Source organism: Aythya marila (assembly GCF_965140915.1).
Source record: "Aythya marila genome assembly, chromosome: 15".
Lineage (NCBI taxonomy): Eukaryota > Metazoa > Chordata > Aves > Anseriformes > Anatidae > Aythya > Aythya marila.
In genome coordinates this window covers 10,140,942-10,157,675 of record NC_139056.1, presented here as the reverse complement: position 1 = coordinate 10,157,675, position 16,734 = coordinate 10,140,942, and the positions used below count along the sequence as shown (strand labels likewise).

Here is a 16,734-nt window from a genome sequence, read left to right as displayed (position 1 = left end):
TGAGAAAGAAAAATGGAAGAGATTAAATATCATGGGATGCTCTGTCCATTGATGAGGTTTTGTTGTATGGTATCAAAATCATTTAGAAATGTTCTGAAATTAATAGATTAAACCACTTGAAAACCATCCTTGGTGGTACACTCTATCAATTTCAGTGAACTCATCCACTTGGCACAAGAAGCATGTGCTTTTCCCCATACTTTCTTTGAGGCCTGGACGGATGGCAGTGTGGAGAGAACAGTGGTTGTGTGCATCAGTCCAACCAGAAGCTTCTCTGCCAAGTAGAATAATGGCAAGAACTAACTGTAGAAATGAAAAGGCTCCTGGGATTGTTGGACCTGCTCTGCTTGACTTTCACTTCAATAGTTACTAAAAATAACTGGTTTGCTCAGGGAAAAAAAGGAACCCAAGGCTCTTTGTAGCCTGGCAGTCCTAGTATGAGTGGCTCGGGCTGTCCCGTCTCATGAAGCTGACTGTGCACTGATCTGTCTGAAACTTGCCAGCAGAATTAATTAATGTCACAACGTGTCAGGAGGAGGGAGGGCAGTGCGAGGGTCTGTCGATGAAAGGAATTGCTCTGGCCCTGCGCTGTGCTGGCACGCTGAGCAAGAGGGGCCGGCCTGTGCTGTGTGGCTGTCCGGGGAAGCTGATGTCCACCCACAGCGGCACGCAGGGAGCCCGGTGGGTGCTCCAGTGCCCCGAGTTACATCCACGCGGCGACTGCAAAGCAGATGTCGCTTCACACTGACACATTTCCAGAGATGCCGAGCGCTAACTCGTGCACCAGCCGCGGATGGCTGGGAGGGCCGTGGTGGACGGCCTCAGGAGCGAGGCACGGGCTCACACAGCGGTGTCCGCACCCCGCCGGTTGCCGAGGGGTTGCTCGCGGCCCGTCCCCAGCCGCGGGGCCCGAGGGGCTCACAAAATGGTGGCCGCACCCGGCTCCTCGCGCCCCCCACAGCAGCCAGGCTCCTGCCCTGACGGGAGGCCGGCGGGGCCGCGGCGCAGCCTCCCGACGGGCGAGCTGCGCCCTGGCCACGGCGGGACAACGCACTTCGGCGAGGCTCCGGCCGAGAAAAGAGCCAAACGCCGAGGGACCGCGCTGGGGACACCCGAGGCGGGCGGCGCTGACTGGGCCGGCAGCGCGGCCATTGCGGCCGCTCCCTCCCCGAGCCGAGCGGGGCCGAGCGCTGCCGAACGCGCCCGAAGTCCTCGAGGCGCTGCCGGAAAAACCCGAAGGGCGCCGGTTGAAACCCGAGCGCCTCCGGAGATAGCCGAGTGGCGCCGAAGCGGCGGCGCTGAAGCGGCTGGCCGTGAGGGCGGGGTGCCGAGCGCGGCCCGGGCGGATGTGAGCGGCGCGGCCGCTTCCTGCTCGCCCGCGGCCCGCCCTCCGCACCCCTCCTCTGCGCTGCGCTCCGCTCCGCTCCCCGCCTCGGGTGGTGGCCGCTGCCTCGTCCCCGCTGCCAGCCGCAGGGCGGAGGCGGCCGCGACCCGCTGCCCAGACCGCCGCCCGCCTCTCCCCGCTCGGCAGCAAGGCCCCGCCGCGGCGGCGCAGCCCCGATGCAGGCCATCAAGTGTGTGGTGGTGGGCGACGGGTGAGTCCCGGCACGGCCCTCGGCAGCCCCGGCGGCCGGAGCGAGCCCCGAGGGAAGCGGCGGGGGGAGGCCGGGCCCTGAGGGGAGCCGCGAGGGGGGCGGCGGGGCCCTGAGGTGATCGGAGGGGCCGTTGGGGGGGCGGGAGGGAGGCGCTGAGGGGGGCGGCGGGGCGCTGAGGGGGGCCCTGAGGTGATCGGAGGGGCCCTGAGGGGGCCGGGCCCTGAGGGGGCCCCGAGGGGCGGCGGCGGGCGTGGGCCGCGGCTTCCTGCTGGCGGCGGGGGAGGGGAGCGGAGCGCGGGGCGAGGCGGCGGCTGCCGACAGCAAATGGTGGCTGCGGCGCCGGCAGCGCCGGGGCTCCGTCCCCTCCCGTCTCCTCCCCGGGCCCCGGAGCGCGGCGGGAGCCCCGGAGTGGGGGCCGGGGGGTGCCGGGGGCCCGGTGCTGCCGCTGGCACTTGGGGCTCGCTGGGGGGAGCCTTGGGAGGCGCAGCGCGCACCGGGACGCCCCGCCGGTGTCTGGGTGCCTGCGGCTCGGAGCGGTCCCGCAGCCGGGGCTCGCAGTGAGACCGGGCGATCTCAGCACGCCTGGGGTGCTCGGGGCTGGGACCGTGCCTCTGGCGGCCCGAGTCGGCTGGTAGGGCTCCCAGCACAGGGTTAGGGTTCCTAGCCCAGGGAGGCTGCTGAAGCAAGGGAAACAGCCAACAGACGGCACGCAGGTCTGTGCTGACTGTTGTGCCTATAGCGTCCTGAGCACGGTGTTACAGACTAGTCAGGAACAACTTGAGGAGGCTTTTTAGAACCAATTTAACTCCCAAGTTTCAGATTTCAATATAACGAATGCCAGAATTGTGGTGGGGAAAGAGTTGGTGTGTTTACCACCGAGTATTCTCTGTGATGCTATCGCCATCAGCTCAGAGGCATTCTCTCTCTTACTGGTCGTCAGAGCTCAGGGGAACATCACGGGCCAGCTGGAAAACAAGACTCGTCTTATGCAGTTTGAGAGTTGTGGTGGCTTTTTTTTTTTCCCTTGGTAGAAACAAAAATCCCAGTGTAGGCTGAGCATAATTGGTATCACAGCAAACTTCTGTAGATGACAGAGGAGTGTAAGTGTAGTTAAATGGGCTGGCCACTCTGTGTAATTTCATGTGGTGGATTAGTCTTCAAGCTATTTGTGTGTGTTTTAATTTTTGTAAATATACTTGGAATTCCTAAAAGGCATCTAAGTGTGCTAGAAAGATAAAATTACCTAGTATAACAGATTTGTTTCTTCTTCTCCTGCTGTACAAGATTCTGAGCAGTAAGGACATGTGTTCTTCCATGTTCTTCTTGCTTGACAACCATCTTGACAAATGAAGACTTCTCAGAGCAGTGTAATTCAGTGATGCTGGATAGAATGACTCTGGACTGGCCTTTTGGTTGTATTGATTTTAAAAACAACTAATTTGGTTTTTATTGTGTGTGTTTTTTTTTTTTTTTCAATTCAGCTGAACTGTTGTCTATGACGGTGCTGTAAATAAAGGTGATGCATCATGTTTGGGTGGGGAAAAAGTTCCATCTACTTCCTCCTGGATTTGAGAACTCTGTATAGGCAAACTATACGTTATTCAATAGTTCGTTCAACAAAGCAGCTCTTTTTTGTCTCTGGCTTTATAAATTACTCCTTTTCTAAATACATTTACTGCTGCTTGTATTGGAAATGAAAGTGGTGCAATTAAGTTATTCCCATATATGTGAACAAAATACAGTAGCTTGATTGGTTTTTCTTCCTCCCTAGTTAGCAGAATGTCTCTCAAGATTGCATTTAGATACCGTTGCTCATTTTTGGTAGCTTTTTATTGTCCTCCACTGAGGTTTTTAGGTATTTACTTACTTGTGTTTCTTTGCTGCTTCAAAAGCTCAAGCAGTACAGGTATTATTGAAAATGTGTAATGTTTGGCTTAGATAAGGCTAGAGCTTTAGTGTTTCTGTAAAACAATGCAAGTTAAAGATTTGCTTATGTGATATAAAACTTCAGTACTGTTTTATGTACCTTTTGCAAAGGTCTGCTAGGAACAAAATAAAGCTGTAGAAGTACCTGTGACTTCTTTTTCTTAATCTGTAAATGAGCAGGCTGTTTCTGATATACAGACTGTGTTTGTTCTTCGGGCTCTGTCTGATAATCTGTTTAGAGATCTAATGTGACTGGCAAAATGCTGGAAGGAATGCGAGTTGTGCTATCTCATTTTGCCCTTGCTCTCCTCTTCACTGTGGGGATTGTGTCAGGAAAAATAAATGGCAACTGTTGCTTGCACTTCTTGTAGATGCAGATAAGTAGGAATGTGCAGGACAGATGAAGAGCACTCCACTTGAATAACAACTACAGGAATTGCTGCTGATTGACACTTGAGAGAAAGCACTGGTATAGGTTATTTTTAGCAGCTTTTGTTTTCACTCTAAAAAAGCATCTGTTAAGTGGTATGAAATCTCAAGTGATCTCATGTAAAGCTAGGGGAAGTTCTGCATTTTGGAGAAATGATTACTGGGTGCCAGAGAAATGGTCAGACTTCACGCTCTGCTGTATGTACCTACTGCAGAAATATTGTAAGAGCGGGAGAGGTGAATGGAGAGCCCCTGTTTGAAATTGGGCTCACCTTGAGGCCCTGCCTGCTAGAGCCATGCTGTCGAGAGGAGCGGGGAATAACTGGCTTCTGCTCAAGTGCAGCGTGGTGCTTGGGGAGGGTACTGAACACCTTGCATCTCTCCAGTCCACGGAGAGCACAGTGAGTTGAAGTTTGGAGATTTCCATTGTTGCCATTCTAAAGTTAATGCATAAATAGATGTAAGTTCTGAGCAGCGTACTGGGGAGAGAGTGTCTCAGCAAGCAAAACAGCTTATCTGGAAGAACAGCGGGTAACTCAGCCTACAGCAGAAATGCTGCGCTTCGCACCTGACAGTGAAGTTTGAGTGGAGACCTGGGCTGTGCATCCTGGCAGAGAGAGAAAGAAAGGAGGGAGGCACTCCAGGAGTTCTGCGGGCTGCCACCTGTTTGCAGATGTCAGCGTTTCCGGACTGAAACCAGCAAGTACTGCAGCTGGCCTCCACTGCCATGGCTGCAAGTGGCAACGAAACTCTCACAACTGGTTTTTAGTTGCAGGCAAGAGGGAGACTGTGCACCATCTGTGCAGCCCTGGTGCCTTCAGAGCAGAAGAAATGCTGGTGCAGGTCCTCGGGTGGCATTTCTGGTATCACCTAATGTCACCTAACATGGCTCCAGGCAGCCCCCGTGCTTTGGGGAAACTTTGCAGAACTGGTCAGTGTGAATGAGGCCTGGGAAGAGAGATGGCTTGTTCTGTTTGCAGGAATGAGTACATGTGTGCTTTTGTAAAGATTGATTCCTGGATGGTGCCAGGAAGCAGCGAGGGATTCACTGCCGTCTTTGTAAGCCTTTTGCTTACTGTTAAGTGGTTAAAATGCCGGATTTCTGTAGGCCGTGCTTTTAATTACAGCCAAATGTTACCAGTTGCATTTGATGTACTGGTGGGAGGACAGAGCTATGATTAAGTAGTTGCTAGAAATTTTGTTACAACTAATACTGGCTTGGTGATATTTTAGGGCCTTAATCTTTATGTACAGGGGTTTATACTTTGCCGAGCAATTGGATTTGGAGTTCCTTAGTGCAGAACCAGACACTTTAAAGGACAGCTGAAAGTACTCAGAGGCTGTTCTCTATTTATAAAGATAGGTGTTGGTGTTCATTTTTAAGACTGGTGACTATAATGATCTGATTCATGGGGCAGTGAGCCAAAAGGCAAGGAAAGCAGGAAACCGAGGATGGAGCAAGCCTGAAACAGGGTTGTTGAACGTGTTTTTTCTTGTTCAAATGACTGATCGGTGCTGCAGATACACACTGCAGACACTTCTAAGCTTGGAATGAAACCTTTCACCACCTCCTCCTTGCACTGTTTTGATTAGCCAGAGCAGACTCACCAGTTTCTGAGCAAGGTGAACAAAGAAGCCTGAGCACAGAGAAAAGTTCTTGCTCTGCTGCTGGAAATGTAAAGTTTCACATCAATTTGTTAGAAGCTTGCATTATCTGTAAGGAGCCTGCTGGTAAATGAAGCATCAGACCAAACAGGTTCCAGAGGCATGAGAACACGTGGCCTCAGAGGTTTCCCTAAGGATCTGCCCTTTGCTCCTTGGTGCTCTGAGGGTTTTCACGTTTGTCCTCCGTGAGCCTGCTTTATGGCACTAGGAGCGCAGTCCTGCGATATGCTGTGGCTGCTGAGACAGCCCAGGGAGTGAAACCCACACGGTGTCCCTGTGGGGGAGGGAGCAGCTTGCTGAGGCTCCTGGTGCTGGCCTGTTAGTAATGCTCGCTGGGGCAAGAGATAAGGTGGGATCTCCTCTCTCCTTCTGACGCTGGGTCGCGCTGCTCCCAAACTTCTCCACCACAGTTTCTGTGAGGTAAATCCCTGTCCTGCTTCTGCCAACCAGCAGATCTCAAGCTTGTTGCTTTGGGAAGACGTTCAGAGATTGTATTTACCGAGAGTAGAGAGAAATTGTGGCACTTAACTCTTACAGCTTGGTACGAGAGGATGTGTGCTGACAGCAGGTCGGGCTGTGGAAGGGGCTGGCGTCGCCTTCCCTGGGGGCAGGCAGGGAAAGCAGCACAGACAGGCGGCCACTGGGGGGGGGGGGGGGGGGGCACAGAGGGCTGTAGGTGGGATGTTGTGCTAGGGGGCAGCTCAGAAACATTACACCTAAAAAAACGGGTGTGCGGGACAAAATCCTGATGTTTTGCACACTGAAGCAACTCTTCTTTCATTGCTTGAGTGCAGGTGGTGGTGTCATCAGGTGCTGCTGTCGTGTCACTTGTGGGCTGCAGCATGCTTGGGAACTTGTGGTTATGCACCTCAAATTCACTGAGCCTGCCTTACATCACGCGTCACTGGGTAAGGCTGGTTGGGTAATGCTGAGTGCTAAATGAATTTAAGTAATACTTTGAAGATGGTCGTGGGTAAATGAAGTGGCAATCCATACTCTTCCAGACCAAGAGAAGAAATGCCACGATTCAAATGTGAAATTCAGATGTGAATGCCTCAGATGCTTGCAGCAGCAGAGCTAGTAAGCCCATGACTAAAGCTCATTTCTGTGAGCTGTTTTTTTTCTTCTGCAAAAGCTAAAGGATAAAAAGATATTTTTAGTAGTAGCATTTGGCTTCTGGGAATATTTGTTGTTGTTTTTTAATATTAACTGCAGTTCTGAACTAAAATCTTGCTGAGTTACTTGAGCTTGTGGCAAGTTTAGGAGGCATATGCATTGAACCTAATGCTGATGGCAAGATTCATCTGTAAGGACAGTAAGGTGTCAAAGTTTCTGCTGGCTTGCTTTGAGCACGTGGTTTTAGAGATGCAGTTTGTCTGAGAAGAGTAACTGAGAGGACTGTGAGACAGTTTGGATTCTTTCAGGCATTATTTGCCATCACCTCTGAACTCTCTAAAGCTGTTAAAAGACTGCACTTGAAGTGAGAAGGCAGCAAGGAGCCCATTTTGCAGTTAATTAAAAAAAAAAAAAAGGTCCAATTTCAAGCATTCTGACCCTTTAATTGTAACTGTAACAAAAGTTTAATTATGTTGTTCATGTAATGTTTGACAGCAGATAAGATGTGAGGAGGAGGGAGGAGAAGGAAGGAGCTTGTTGCCAGAGTTCTGAAAGAAACCTGGAAGAGAACCTTGTCGTGCCCCCAGTTGTTCCAGGCTGTCCAGGACTAGATCTGTGGGGGAAGGTTCGGTGTGCCAGTTCCTCCTTCAGTACTGGATTGTGATTTATCTGTACCTCAGTTAGCGAAGTGTTGGGGTGGTCGTTGAGTGGGTGTGAGGGGACGTTCTGCAATAACCATAAGTATCGTGAGGATTGCTGTTTGTATTTTCTCAAATACACAAAAGTAGTGATACGTTGCAAAATCATACATTTCAAGCTTTTTCAAACTTATGTAAAATAAAACTCAGGATTATCAAAATGGATGTTTATATCAGGTATGATTCCATTACCAGCTACCTGAAGGCCACAGCCTGTTAGGAGTTTCCGTGCATGGTAGTGACTACTGACACTCTACATTGTTCCTTAGACGATTGGATGTAATCGATTTTCTTCCCTAAAAGGAGTATTTCTTACTGAAGATGAATGGTTCTTACATGTGGACTTTTTCTTTTTACAGTGCTGTAGGTAAAACATGCCTACTCATCAGTTACACAACCAATGCATTTCCTGGAGAATATATACCCACCGTGTAAGTACTTACAAAATTCTAAAACCTCATTTATATCCACGTGTGTACGTTAGCTGCCATTCCAGGTTCCTTACTGGAGCCTTTTGAATTGGCTGCAGGCACCCCTTGGTTTCACCTTAAACATTGAGCTGGGCACCTAGGTGTGTTCAAGGAGAAGCACTTTGGACTTTTGCTATTGAGCATGGTCATACCAGGGCTTGTTCACGCTAAATCGGTTCTGCTTCTCTGACCACTAAGCCTCCCTGACTAGGGACTAGTATTTACTAACATTTTATCAGTTTTTATTCTCTTTTTAAAATTTCCATGTTAAGTATTACTCATAATAAGCAGTTTCAAGGCTATAAAACCTTGTAAAACATAGACATAATTGGTTTACGTGACTACAGACAAGATTTTTCTGTTCCTCTCTCTTTTTTTTTTTTTTTTTTGTACTAGTGCCAATCCTGTACTAAGCCACAGCTCTGTAGCTCCTCAGGCATGATTGTGGGGACTCATTTATTTTGCTGCTTCCCATTTTCTTACATGGACAAATTTGTTGGTATCAGTATTAGTGTAGTTCTTTTTTGATGGTGTTTTGGGTGCCAGGGGAGGTGTTTTACAGACAAGCAGCTCCCCTGCCTTTTAGAGATGTCTCTATAAAATACATTTATCTGTCTAACTTGCTCTCTATAAGCACTGATGATTTTTTTCTGGTTAAGTACATTTTAATGAGATTTTCAGATTACTTTAAAACAAAAAGGTCTTGGAAGGGTAACTACTCCTGATGTTATTTTTTTTGTTCTTAAATTCAGATTTTTGCATAATAGTATGTATATATTCTTAGTGAACATAGTTTATCCTTAAAATATCATGAAAACCTTTGCACCTACAGTAGTGATAAAAGCCATGCCTGTCCTGGCTTCTGGTTATTAACTTTGGTATTTCATTAGAGAAGATTTTTGTGGTGGCTTTTGATTAGCAGGGTTAATATTTTTTTTTAATCTTACCTATTGTTGTTGTCTTTAAGGATTCCTCAGTTGTTGCTGATGTAGCTGCTATTCTAAATCTTACAAAATGAGGCGGGCTGTCACTGTTTATTGTCCCACTAAGACTGGGAGATGCTTGTTAAGTGCACCACCTGCTTTGCTCTGTTCGCTTAGACTGACAAGACTTCTGCTGGAAGACCAATGAAAAAGATGACCTGCTCAGACTGGACTAAGTGTTGTGCATATTTATTCCCTCTGCTACTCAATACCAGACTTGGTATTTAAAAAAATGACTTTTTTTCTTGGAGCAGAATGATGCAATAAATAAAAGCTTTATTTTGTAGTCTTCCCAGTTAGGACTCTATAAGAAAAAATCTGTGGGCCCTGTTTTACTGCAACCAAATGCATCTAGCTTTTCACTTTGTTATTTTTTACTTTCAGTTTTGACAACTACTCTGCTAATGTAATGGTTGATGGAAAACCAGTCAATCTGGGCTTGTGGGATACAGCTGGTCAAGAGGACTATGACAGACTACGCCCACTCTCCTACCCGCAAACAGTAAGAACTTCAGTGTCAAACTTTACGAATGCATGGTTTTGTCTAACATACGGATTTCTTTTTTTAAACATTTCATTGTCGCATCTGAAGTTGTATTTATTAGTAACTGTGAATTGTTTCAAGCCACCTTCCTTCGTCCTACGTGCTGTAGCTGTAGTATTAGAATCTCTGATGTGTGTATAGCTGTCCAAATGTTAAAATTTGCATCCTCGGGTATTTGTGTGCTGGTACATGTTGGCTTCTTGTAGTTGCAGCCTCAGAATTAGCTTGAATCCTTGATTTTAAACAAACAAGCAAACAAAAAACCTGGGTGAATAGTCCCATCAACAAGTCCATTGATTTTAAGGTTAGCATGCCTGCCAAAAGCAGAGTTTGTTTTTGTTTTTAGGCATGATGTTTGGCTGCAACCTGACACTGTCACTGCTAAGCACTTGATACTTTTTAGCCTCTGTAAAGAGGTACTGAATGTGAGAGGCGGTTGTGAATGAAGATACTACTGCTATTGACAGAGCCTGGGTTGTGGCTTTCAAATGTACTTAAGCCCATGGCTATTTTATTACTTACTGCAGTTTGTGCTCTAACATCAGTATAAATGTGCTTCTCTCTTCAGGGCTTGCAACTGGTTAAGTCCTGTCTGCACACTGTGCATTTCCTTGTACAAAGCTAATGCTGGAGTAATCTGCTCTTTTCTTTCCAGTGCGACTTCAGCTACAGTTGATCTTTGTAGACCATTTTTTCTCATCTCTTTAAAGTTACTTTTATCTAGTGGAGTTGTCCTTTAAGTAAAGAAGGGTGGTAACTTGCAGATTTTGTTGTCAACTCTTGCTGATATGTTCGGTGCTAATAATGTAAAACAAGGACTAGTTCCAATTATTCTACATCGTAACTGCTCTCTTGAATAATATGAATCTTATTTAATTAACTCTAGTGCTTTTTTTAGTAAATTTGTCTTAATTCATAGTTTTCCTTAATTCACTGCTCACTAACTCTTAAAATTAGGCTTTCTACTCGGTTTCAAGACCCAAGATGTGCATGAACTTGCCAGTTGTAGACAGCTCTAGTAGAAATGCCAGAACTACCTGTCTTCTATTGTAAAGAAGCAACATAAATTTGTTTTTCTCCAATATTTAAACATTTTTAGGATATTAGGAGAACTTCAGGTTTGCTTAAAATCTTAACTAAAAAAAAAGTATGGTGGAGCAGAAACAATATCCTAAAAGATCACTCAGTGTGCGGCAGCAGAATTGTAGAGGAAAATATTGTTCCTCTCCTGTGCTGAAGGGACAGAGTGCACGTCTGTCTTCAGCCTGCTAAAATAACTGTGGCTTTCTAATAGTCTGTGGAAGAATTCTATATCCATCTAAACACACTTGTTAGAAAGTCTCTTCTGTACAGGCATGTATAACTGACAAATAAAGGTCTGAAATACCTTCCGTTATTCAGATCGTATGTTTTTTACAGCAGAAAATGAAACGAAGATAGGGTGGTAAGTCTTGAACTTCTTGTGATGCAGTCTTTGGATCTTAGACTTATGCAATAAGTAAGCTTCATCATCACTTAAAGGACAAACCCCACAAAATCAATGAATGTTTTGGGGAAAAAAAAAAAGGGAGAACAGTGGAACTAAAGAAGCCTGACTTCTGCAGGATCTGTATTCCGCCTCCCCCTTCTTTCATTGTGCTATTTAAAAATCACCCCCGCATGCACGTCTTTCCCTGTATGTGCACATGAGCCATGTTCTGGGTGAGGTAGATGCAGGCACTGCCTTTAGTGGGACCACACATGCATTTCTTGATTAGCCAGGCAGCAGTCCAACAGCTGGTAACTTCACAGTAAGAACTTTGCTGCAGTGGGGGTGTTCATTTGTATCTTTTCTCCTGTATTAATTTTTCTTAAAATATACAGGAATTTCACACTTTCTCCCAGATATATTTGAAGTTTATGAATATTCCTGGGTATCTGTGGGAGGGAAGAGGTTGGGAGAGATTATTGGGATAATCTTGTTTCTTTGAGAGACCAAACGAAAAAGGAAATTAGCTAGGAGGATGCTTTTTATGTGGGGTTTGCTCTTGCAAGTCTTCTTGGACAATGCAGACAAACATCTACAAGCTTAAGGGGAAGTCTGGTGGCCTGGTTTGTGTGCAGGTAGTTGGTTGTGCTGAGTTACAGGGTGACACATTTTGGAGAAAAAGTCTTGTATTTGTGAGCACAGATCGCTGGTTCAGAGAACATTTTTCTCTTAAATCCATTTTGGGAGTAACTTTATCTCATGCTGTTATTAGGTTGGAGGAACCAATGGTAAGAATCTATCTTCCAGTCTGACAGATCAACCTATTGCCGTATGTAAAACTTTAAGTAAACTTCAGTCCCTAGTTCTGTACATCTTGTCTTGCTTACGATAGTGATAAATTGGCCCCTATTTTATAACAAACTACTTTTCTTGGAACTAATTGCTAGATCTGAGAACTTTGTTGCATTTCTTATGAGTTGCTAAAGACTAAAGCTTTTCTCAGAAATGAATAGTGTTTCCTCCTATTTGTTAAGATTGGTAGTGTGCAAGACACCTGAAACCTTGAAATAATTCCTCCAGGTCACTGATTTTTTTGATCTCTGGAGATAGCAAAGGAGAGAGTCTGCATAACATAAATTCAATCACCACAAACTGCACATTTGGAAAACAGAAGTAGTGGCCATAGTATCACATATTTGATGTTGTTCCTTTCTTCTTTGGGGACGCTGCTACGGAAACTTCCTGGGGTGATGCATGAACAACTGGGTTGCAAGTGCTTAGCAATGCAGATGTCAGATGCTGACCTAACAAAATGCCTTGAAATGCAGCACAATCAACTAACATTCTGAAATGCCTGATTCTTTAACACATTTGATACTGGAGTAAGTATGGATGCAGAGGTAGGCTGGGAAAAGTTGGGCTTGCTTGAGATGTGTTTACTGAGTTTTGGGTCATACAGCAAGACTTAAGAATGATCTTCATCTGGTTAGGTAGAGAAAACTGATGTGGTTATTCCAAATGCTTGTATATGATTATTATTGTTTAATGTATACTGTACAGCAGCTAGTGTGAAGATTTATGTAATATTTTTACCTGATCTTATTTATAATCTTTTGTTGCTGTCAACTGACAGATGGGATGTGCAAGATCCCCCAAAACATCAACTCTTCTGTCTGTGCTTTTTAATAATTTAGAAATGGAAGAAAGGAGCTAGTGTGATGCTTAGAGGTTTTTTATGCCCTCCTCAATCCTACTTTGGTTCTAGAGAAATTGTGGAGTGTTTTTGCAGTGATGGTGGTAGTGACAGTTCTAACAGATTCTTCTGCATTGGGCATGGAAGCAATAATTGTGGAAACTGGTGTAAATTTCTTCTATTTTTGCGGTTCCATGCTCTGTACTTTGCCTTTGCAATTAAAGATTACTTTAGAGTAGCACATTGATAAATACATTCATTTTTGCAGAAATTGGTGTGAATGGTAACACTTTGCAGCAACCTAAGCCGAGGAGTTGGCATGTCTTAAGGCTTAAATTGCTCAGAGTTCTGCAAAGAGCCATCCAACCCTGGTTTAGAAGCCAGTCTGACTCTTCGTTTGCTGTATCTTTAAGGATTTGAAGTGTTTTTCATTGAATGTTAGTAAGAGAAGGAGTGACATTTAGGGAAAAAAGTTTGCAGTGCAATGATATTAGAGTTTAGTTGCTGGCTACTGCAATAGCTGATTATAACTTGAATACAATCTGTTTGTTGTTTCCCTCCCCACCTCTTTGCCTCTGCTTGTAGCTGCCTGGGAATGGATTTCCCATGGGGAAAAGGACCTCGAATTGTCTTTTTGAGCTGTGTTGTTGACCTTGCCTTTTGCAAGTGTGATACGGATGGCAGCGTGATGGAGATGGTGGTGATACTGGTCTCGGTCTCTTCATGGTGATATTTTTTTTTTTCAAATGGTTGCTCTGTCAGGCTAACTTCTGAAAACTTGTTTTGTAGGATGTCTTCTTAATCTGCTTTTCCCTTGTGAGTCCCGCTTCTTTTGAAAATGTCCGTGCTAAGGTAAGTATAAGTTGCTACCACTTTATTTCAATATAATGTTCATGTCACAGCAGTTTCAAGAAAACATTAGGTGACTTTTTGGCGGGCAATTTAAATGTAGTTTGAGAAGGCAGAAATCCATTTCCCTAACTTCTAAGTCGTGGAAGTTCAGGGCACCTGCAGCACTGTAGGTGTGAGTTGCTTCTTGATGCAATAAGACAGAAGAAGATTGAGTTTTCAGCCAACAAGATGTTAAGATCACAAACAGGAAATCTAATTTTAATGCAATTTAAAGAAAAATATGTATATATAAAAAAGTAAAAATTGGGTTGATGCCATTTGTTTTATGGATGGGATGGCATTTAAGTACATGCTGTGCTACTGTTGCAGTTTTTTCATGCCTCTGGACAAGCTTGTCTATGGCAGTGTGGCCATAAAAGAGAGCTGGTTGCCACGGGTGGGAGAAATGCAGATCAGGGGTCTGCCACAAAACAAAGGGGCAAAAATACAGCCTTTAATAGGATGAACTTTTAAAGTATATGGAAATACTTGTTGGCATTGTTTAAAAATGTTCTGCAATTGTGTATTTTTTTAATACTACCTTAACAGCTCTTACATGTTCCCTTTAACTCTCCCCTGCTTGAAAGAGTCAGGAAAGGCTCTGAGCCTTTCATTTGTCATGTTGCATGTTGCAGAGCCTGCATGGAGATCTGCCCCCACACAGTTATTTTGTCTTTGCAGTGGTATCCTGAGGTGCGGCACCATTGCCCCAACACCCCCATCATTTTAGTGGGTACCAAACTTGATCTCCGAGATGATAAAGACACTATTGAAAAGCTGAAGGAGAAGAAGCTGACGCCCATCACCTACCCACAGGGCCTTGCCATGGCAAAAGAGATTGGTATGACTGCAGCTGGGTTACTGGTGGCTTAGTCAAATTCTGTGGAAGAAACTGCAACTTTATTAAAATAGATGTCTCTTTTTTTGTGGTGCTAACTAAGCAGCAGTGCTGTTTGTAATTGCCCTTTCACTTCCCACAGGTGCAGTGAAATACCTAGAATGCTCAGCACTTACACAGCGAGGCCTCAAGACAGTGTTTGATGAAGCTATCCGAGCAGTTCTTTGCCCCCCTCCTGTAAAGAAGAGGAAGAGAAAATGTCTGCTGCTGTAAAGGTTACCTTCCCTGCCCCACTCTCCAACCCTGTGCTTTGCTCAGAACGATGGAGCAGTCACATTCAATGCCAAGTCTTTCTGTTATAAATTAGTTCTCTTCCATAAATTTTGAACCAATCAACAATTTCATGGTTTCATTTGTTTGACGTACGAAAGTTACTTTTCATTCTACTAAAAGCAGAATCCTGAAAAGACAAACTTATATAAAGCCTTATTTTTAAAATCCTATTCTTGCTCAATTAATTAAGTGTTGCCAAACTATCTGCTGAACTAAGTTGCATTGTTGTGCTACGAACACTAAGCACTAAACTGTTTTTTAAAGATTCTTCTTGAAGATGACTCTAATTTCTGTTAGGAAATGCAGAAACACTTTCTAGTTTTTCACAGTAACAGTACCGTATAATTAGCAAAACACTGCAGCCTGATGTGTTTTATTATTAAAAGTTTTCTCAACCAGGGTCATTGCATAGCATTGTATATCAAACCTAAGTCATTGATGACTGACACCCTTGAGTCACAGTGTAAAATGCTTTATCATTGGTAAGGGCTTGGTTGCAATCTAGTTCTTGCTGCTGTGATTTAAAAAAATAAATAAATAACTATTCTTACTGAAGTGTATCTAGTCCTTTTGACAGCATTGTGTTGTGATGGATAAATGAAATATTGGATTGGATCACCTGATAGTGCCAGACAGTATTTTGACACTGTACAGATCAACTTACACTACACTGCCAGAGTAGTTGAAACTGAAGTGACTTTATTTAAGGTTAAAATTGGTGACCGTTTTCCCAGTCATGCAGTAGTGGAAGAGAGGTTGGTGTTCATAGGTAAATTCCTTTGAATTTCAAGTAGGGCATTCATTTAGGTACAACTTTGATCAGTCATTCCCACAATAGTTGTGTAGTAAATGCTTTTCTTGTAGAATTTCTTCTTACTGAGCAATATAACTTGTATTTTAAAACCTTTCTGATGGTAGAAATTTGCTTTTCTTTTTCTTTTTCTTTTTTTTTTTAATAGAGTAGAATGTTCAAGCATAGCCTCCTTATTTTCCTGGTATTTCTGACCCAGTAAGTTATACGCTTTCTGAGGAGCTTTTAGTCTATTAACTAGGTGTAAAAATCATGTGAAGCAGCTTTACATGTTTTAGTAATTTTTATATTTTAGACCTCTATAAACTATGAACCTTCTCAAATATCACTATTTGCCAGCTGTCCCCAACACTGTAACATTACTAATGCAGACAAGTGTTTTTTGTCACCTACATGTCCATGTGCAGCATAGATTGAGTAATGGTAACTTGGGTCTGTGAGGTTCTGTAAATTAGTGCTAATGTTCTGTACAGCCTGAACTGGCAGGAATACGATGTTCAACTACACCCTTTCAACCACTAAAGCAAAACTTAAAAGTTGCAAAATTGTGAAGTTTTTACATTGATCTTTTGCTAATGCAATTAGCAGTATGTTTTGCATGTATGACTTAATAAATCCTTGAATCACACATGTGGTAGTGTTTGAGTTTCTGAGCAATGTTCTCATTCCTGCAGCACGGTGACCCAGCAGGCTGCCTGGGCCAATGGCAGCTTGGGGTACCATCTCCTCAGGGCTGTGTGCACTAACCACAGCCTCTTTTGATGCTGTGTAAGAGAATTAAATGCAGGCCTTCACAACAGCTCTTCACAGGCCATGCAGCATCAGTAGTGTTGTCACTAGCTCCCATAATGTTCTAAAGAGTCTGATAACCAGAAAAAATGCATACATCATTCAGCTTATTGAATGCAAGTAAAAGCGATGATTACTTACTTTCTTCTAAATCTTACAGGCTTTGAAAGTGATGGCTCTGGTGCAAGCTACTTTGTTTAGCCTTTTAGCTGTAAATGGAGCCATGCTGTATGTGTCAGTGCTCCAGCCCCACCCACCGGGAGCTCATGATGCACCAGGGGAGGGGAGGGGAGGGGTGAAGCTGCAGCAGACTGACAGCAGCACCACCACTTCTGCCACCTGTGCACTGGTCAAGGTGCTGGACCTGCGCTACTGCTGGTGACTTACCTGAGTGAAGGGCATCAAGCCGTATAACCACTTAGAAACCTTTAGTCTGGGGCTTATACCCAGAATACCTGAACATAAGAAACAAGTTTTTAGCATGT

At 44.6% G+C, this 16,734-nt stretch overlaps 2 protein-coding genes across 3 annotated transcripts in view; one reads left to right on the top strand and one right to left on the bottom strand.

The window, feature by feature from the left end:
• The first annotated feature begins 1,318 nt into the window (after nucleotides 1-1,318).
• On the top strand, nucleotides 1,319-15,204 carry RAC1 (Rac family small GTPase 1). Its single transcript, XM_082772857.1, has 6 exons — nucleotides 1,319-1,595; nucleotides 7,789-7,860; nucleotides 9,267-9,384; nucleotides 13,377-13,439; nucleotides 14,160-14,319; nucleotides 14,459-15,204. Exons 1-6 carry the CDS (start codon nucleotides 1,561-1,563, stop codon nucleotides 14,587-14,589), a joined length of 579 nt encoding a protein of 192 aa, XP_082628983.1. The 5' UTR covers nucleotides 1,319-1,560; the 3' UTR covers nucleotides 14,590-15,204.
• Nucleotides 6,549-16,734, bottom strand: part of DAGLB (diacylglycerol lipase beta) — a 22,918-nt gene continuing 12,732 nt past the window's right edge. Inside the window, exons 16-17 of one of the 2 annotated variants that reach the window (XR_014318567.1) lie at nucleotides 16,637-16,704; nucleotides 6,549-7,457 (exon numbers count right to left, since the gene is read on the bottom strand). The gene's annotated coding sequence lies outside the window, so the exon portion shown is untranslated. Of the gene's footprint in view, nucleotides 7,458-16,498; nucleotides 16,705-16,734 lie in introns of those variants that run through there. The other variant, XR_014318568.1, reaches the window with a different exon arrangement.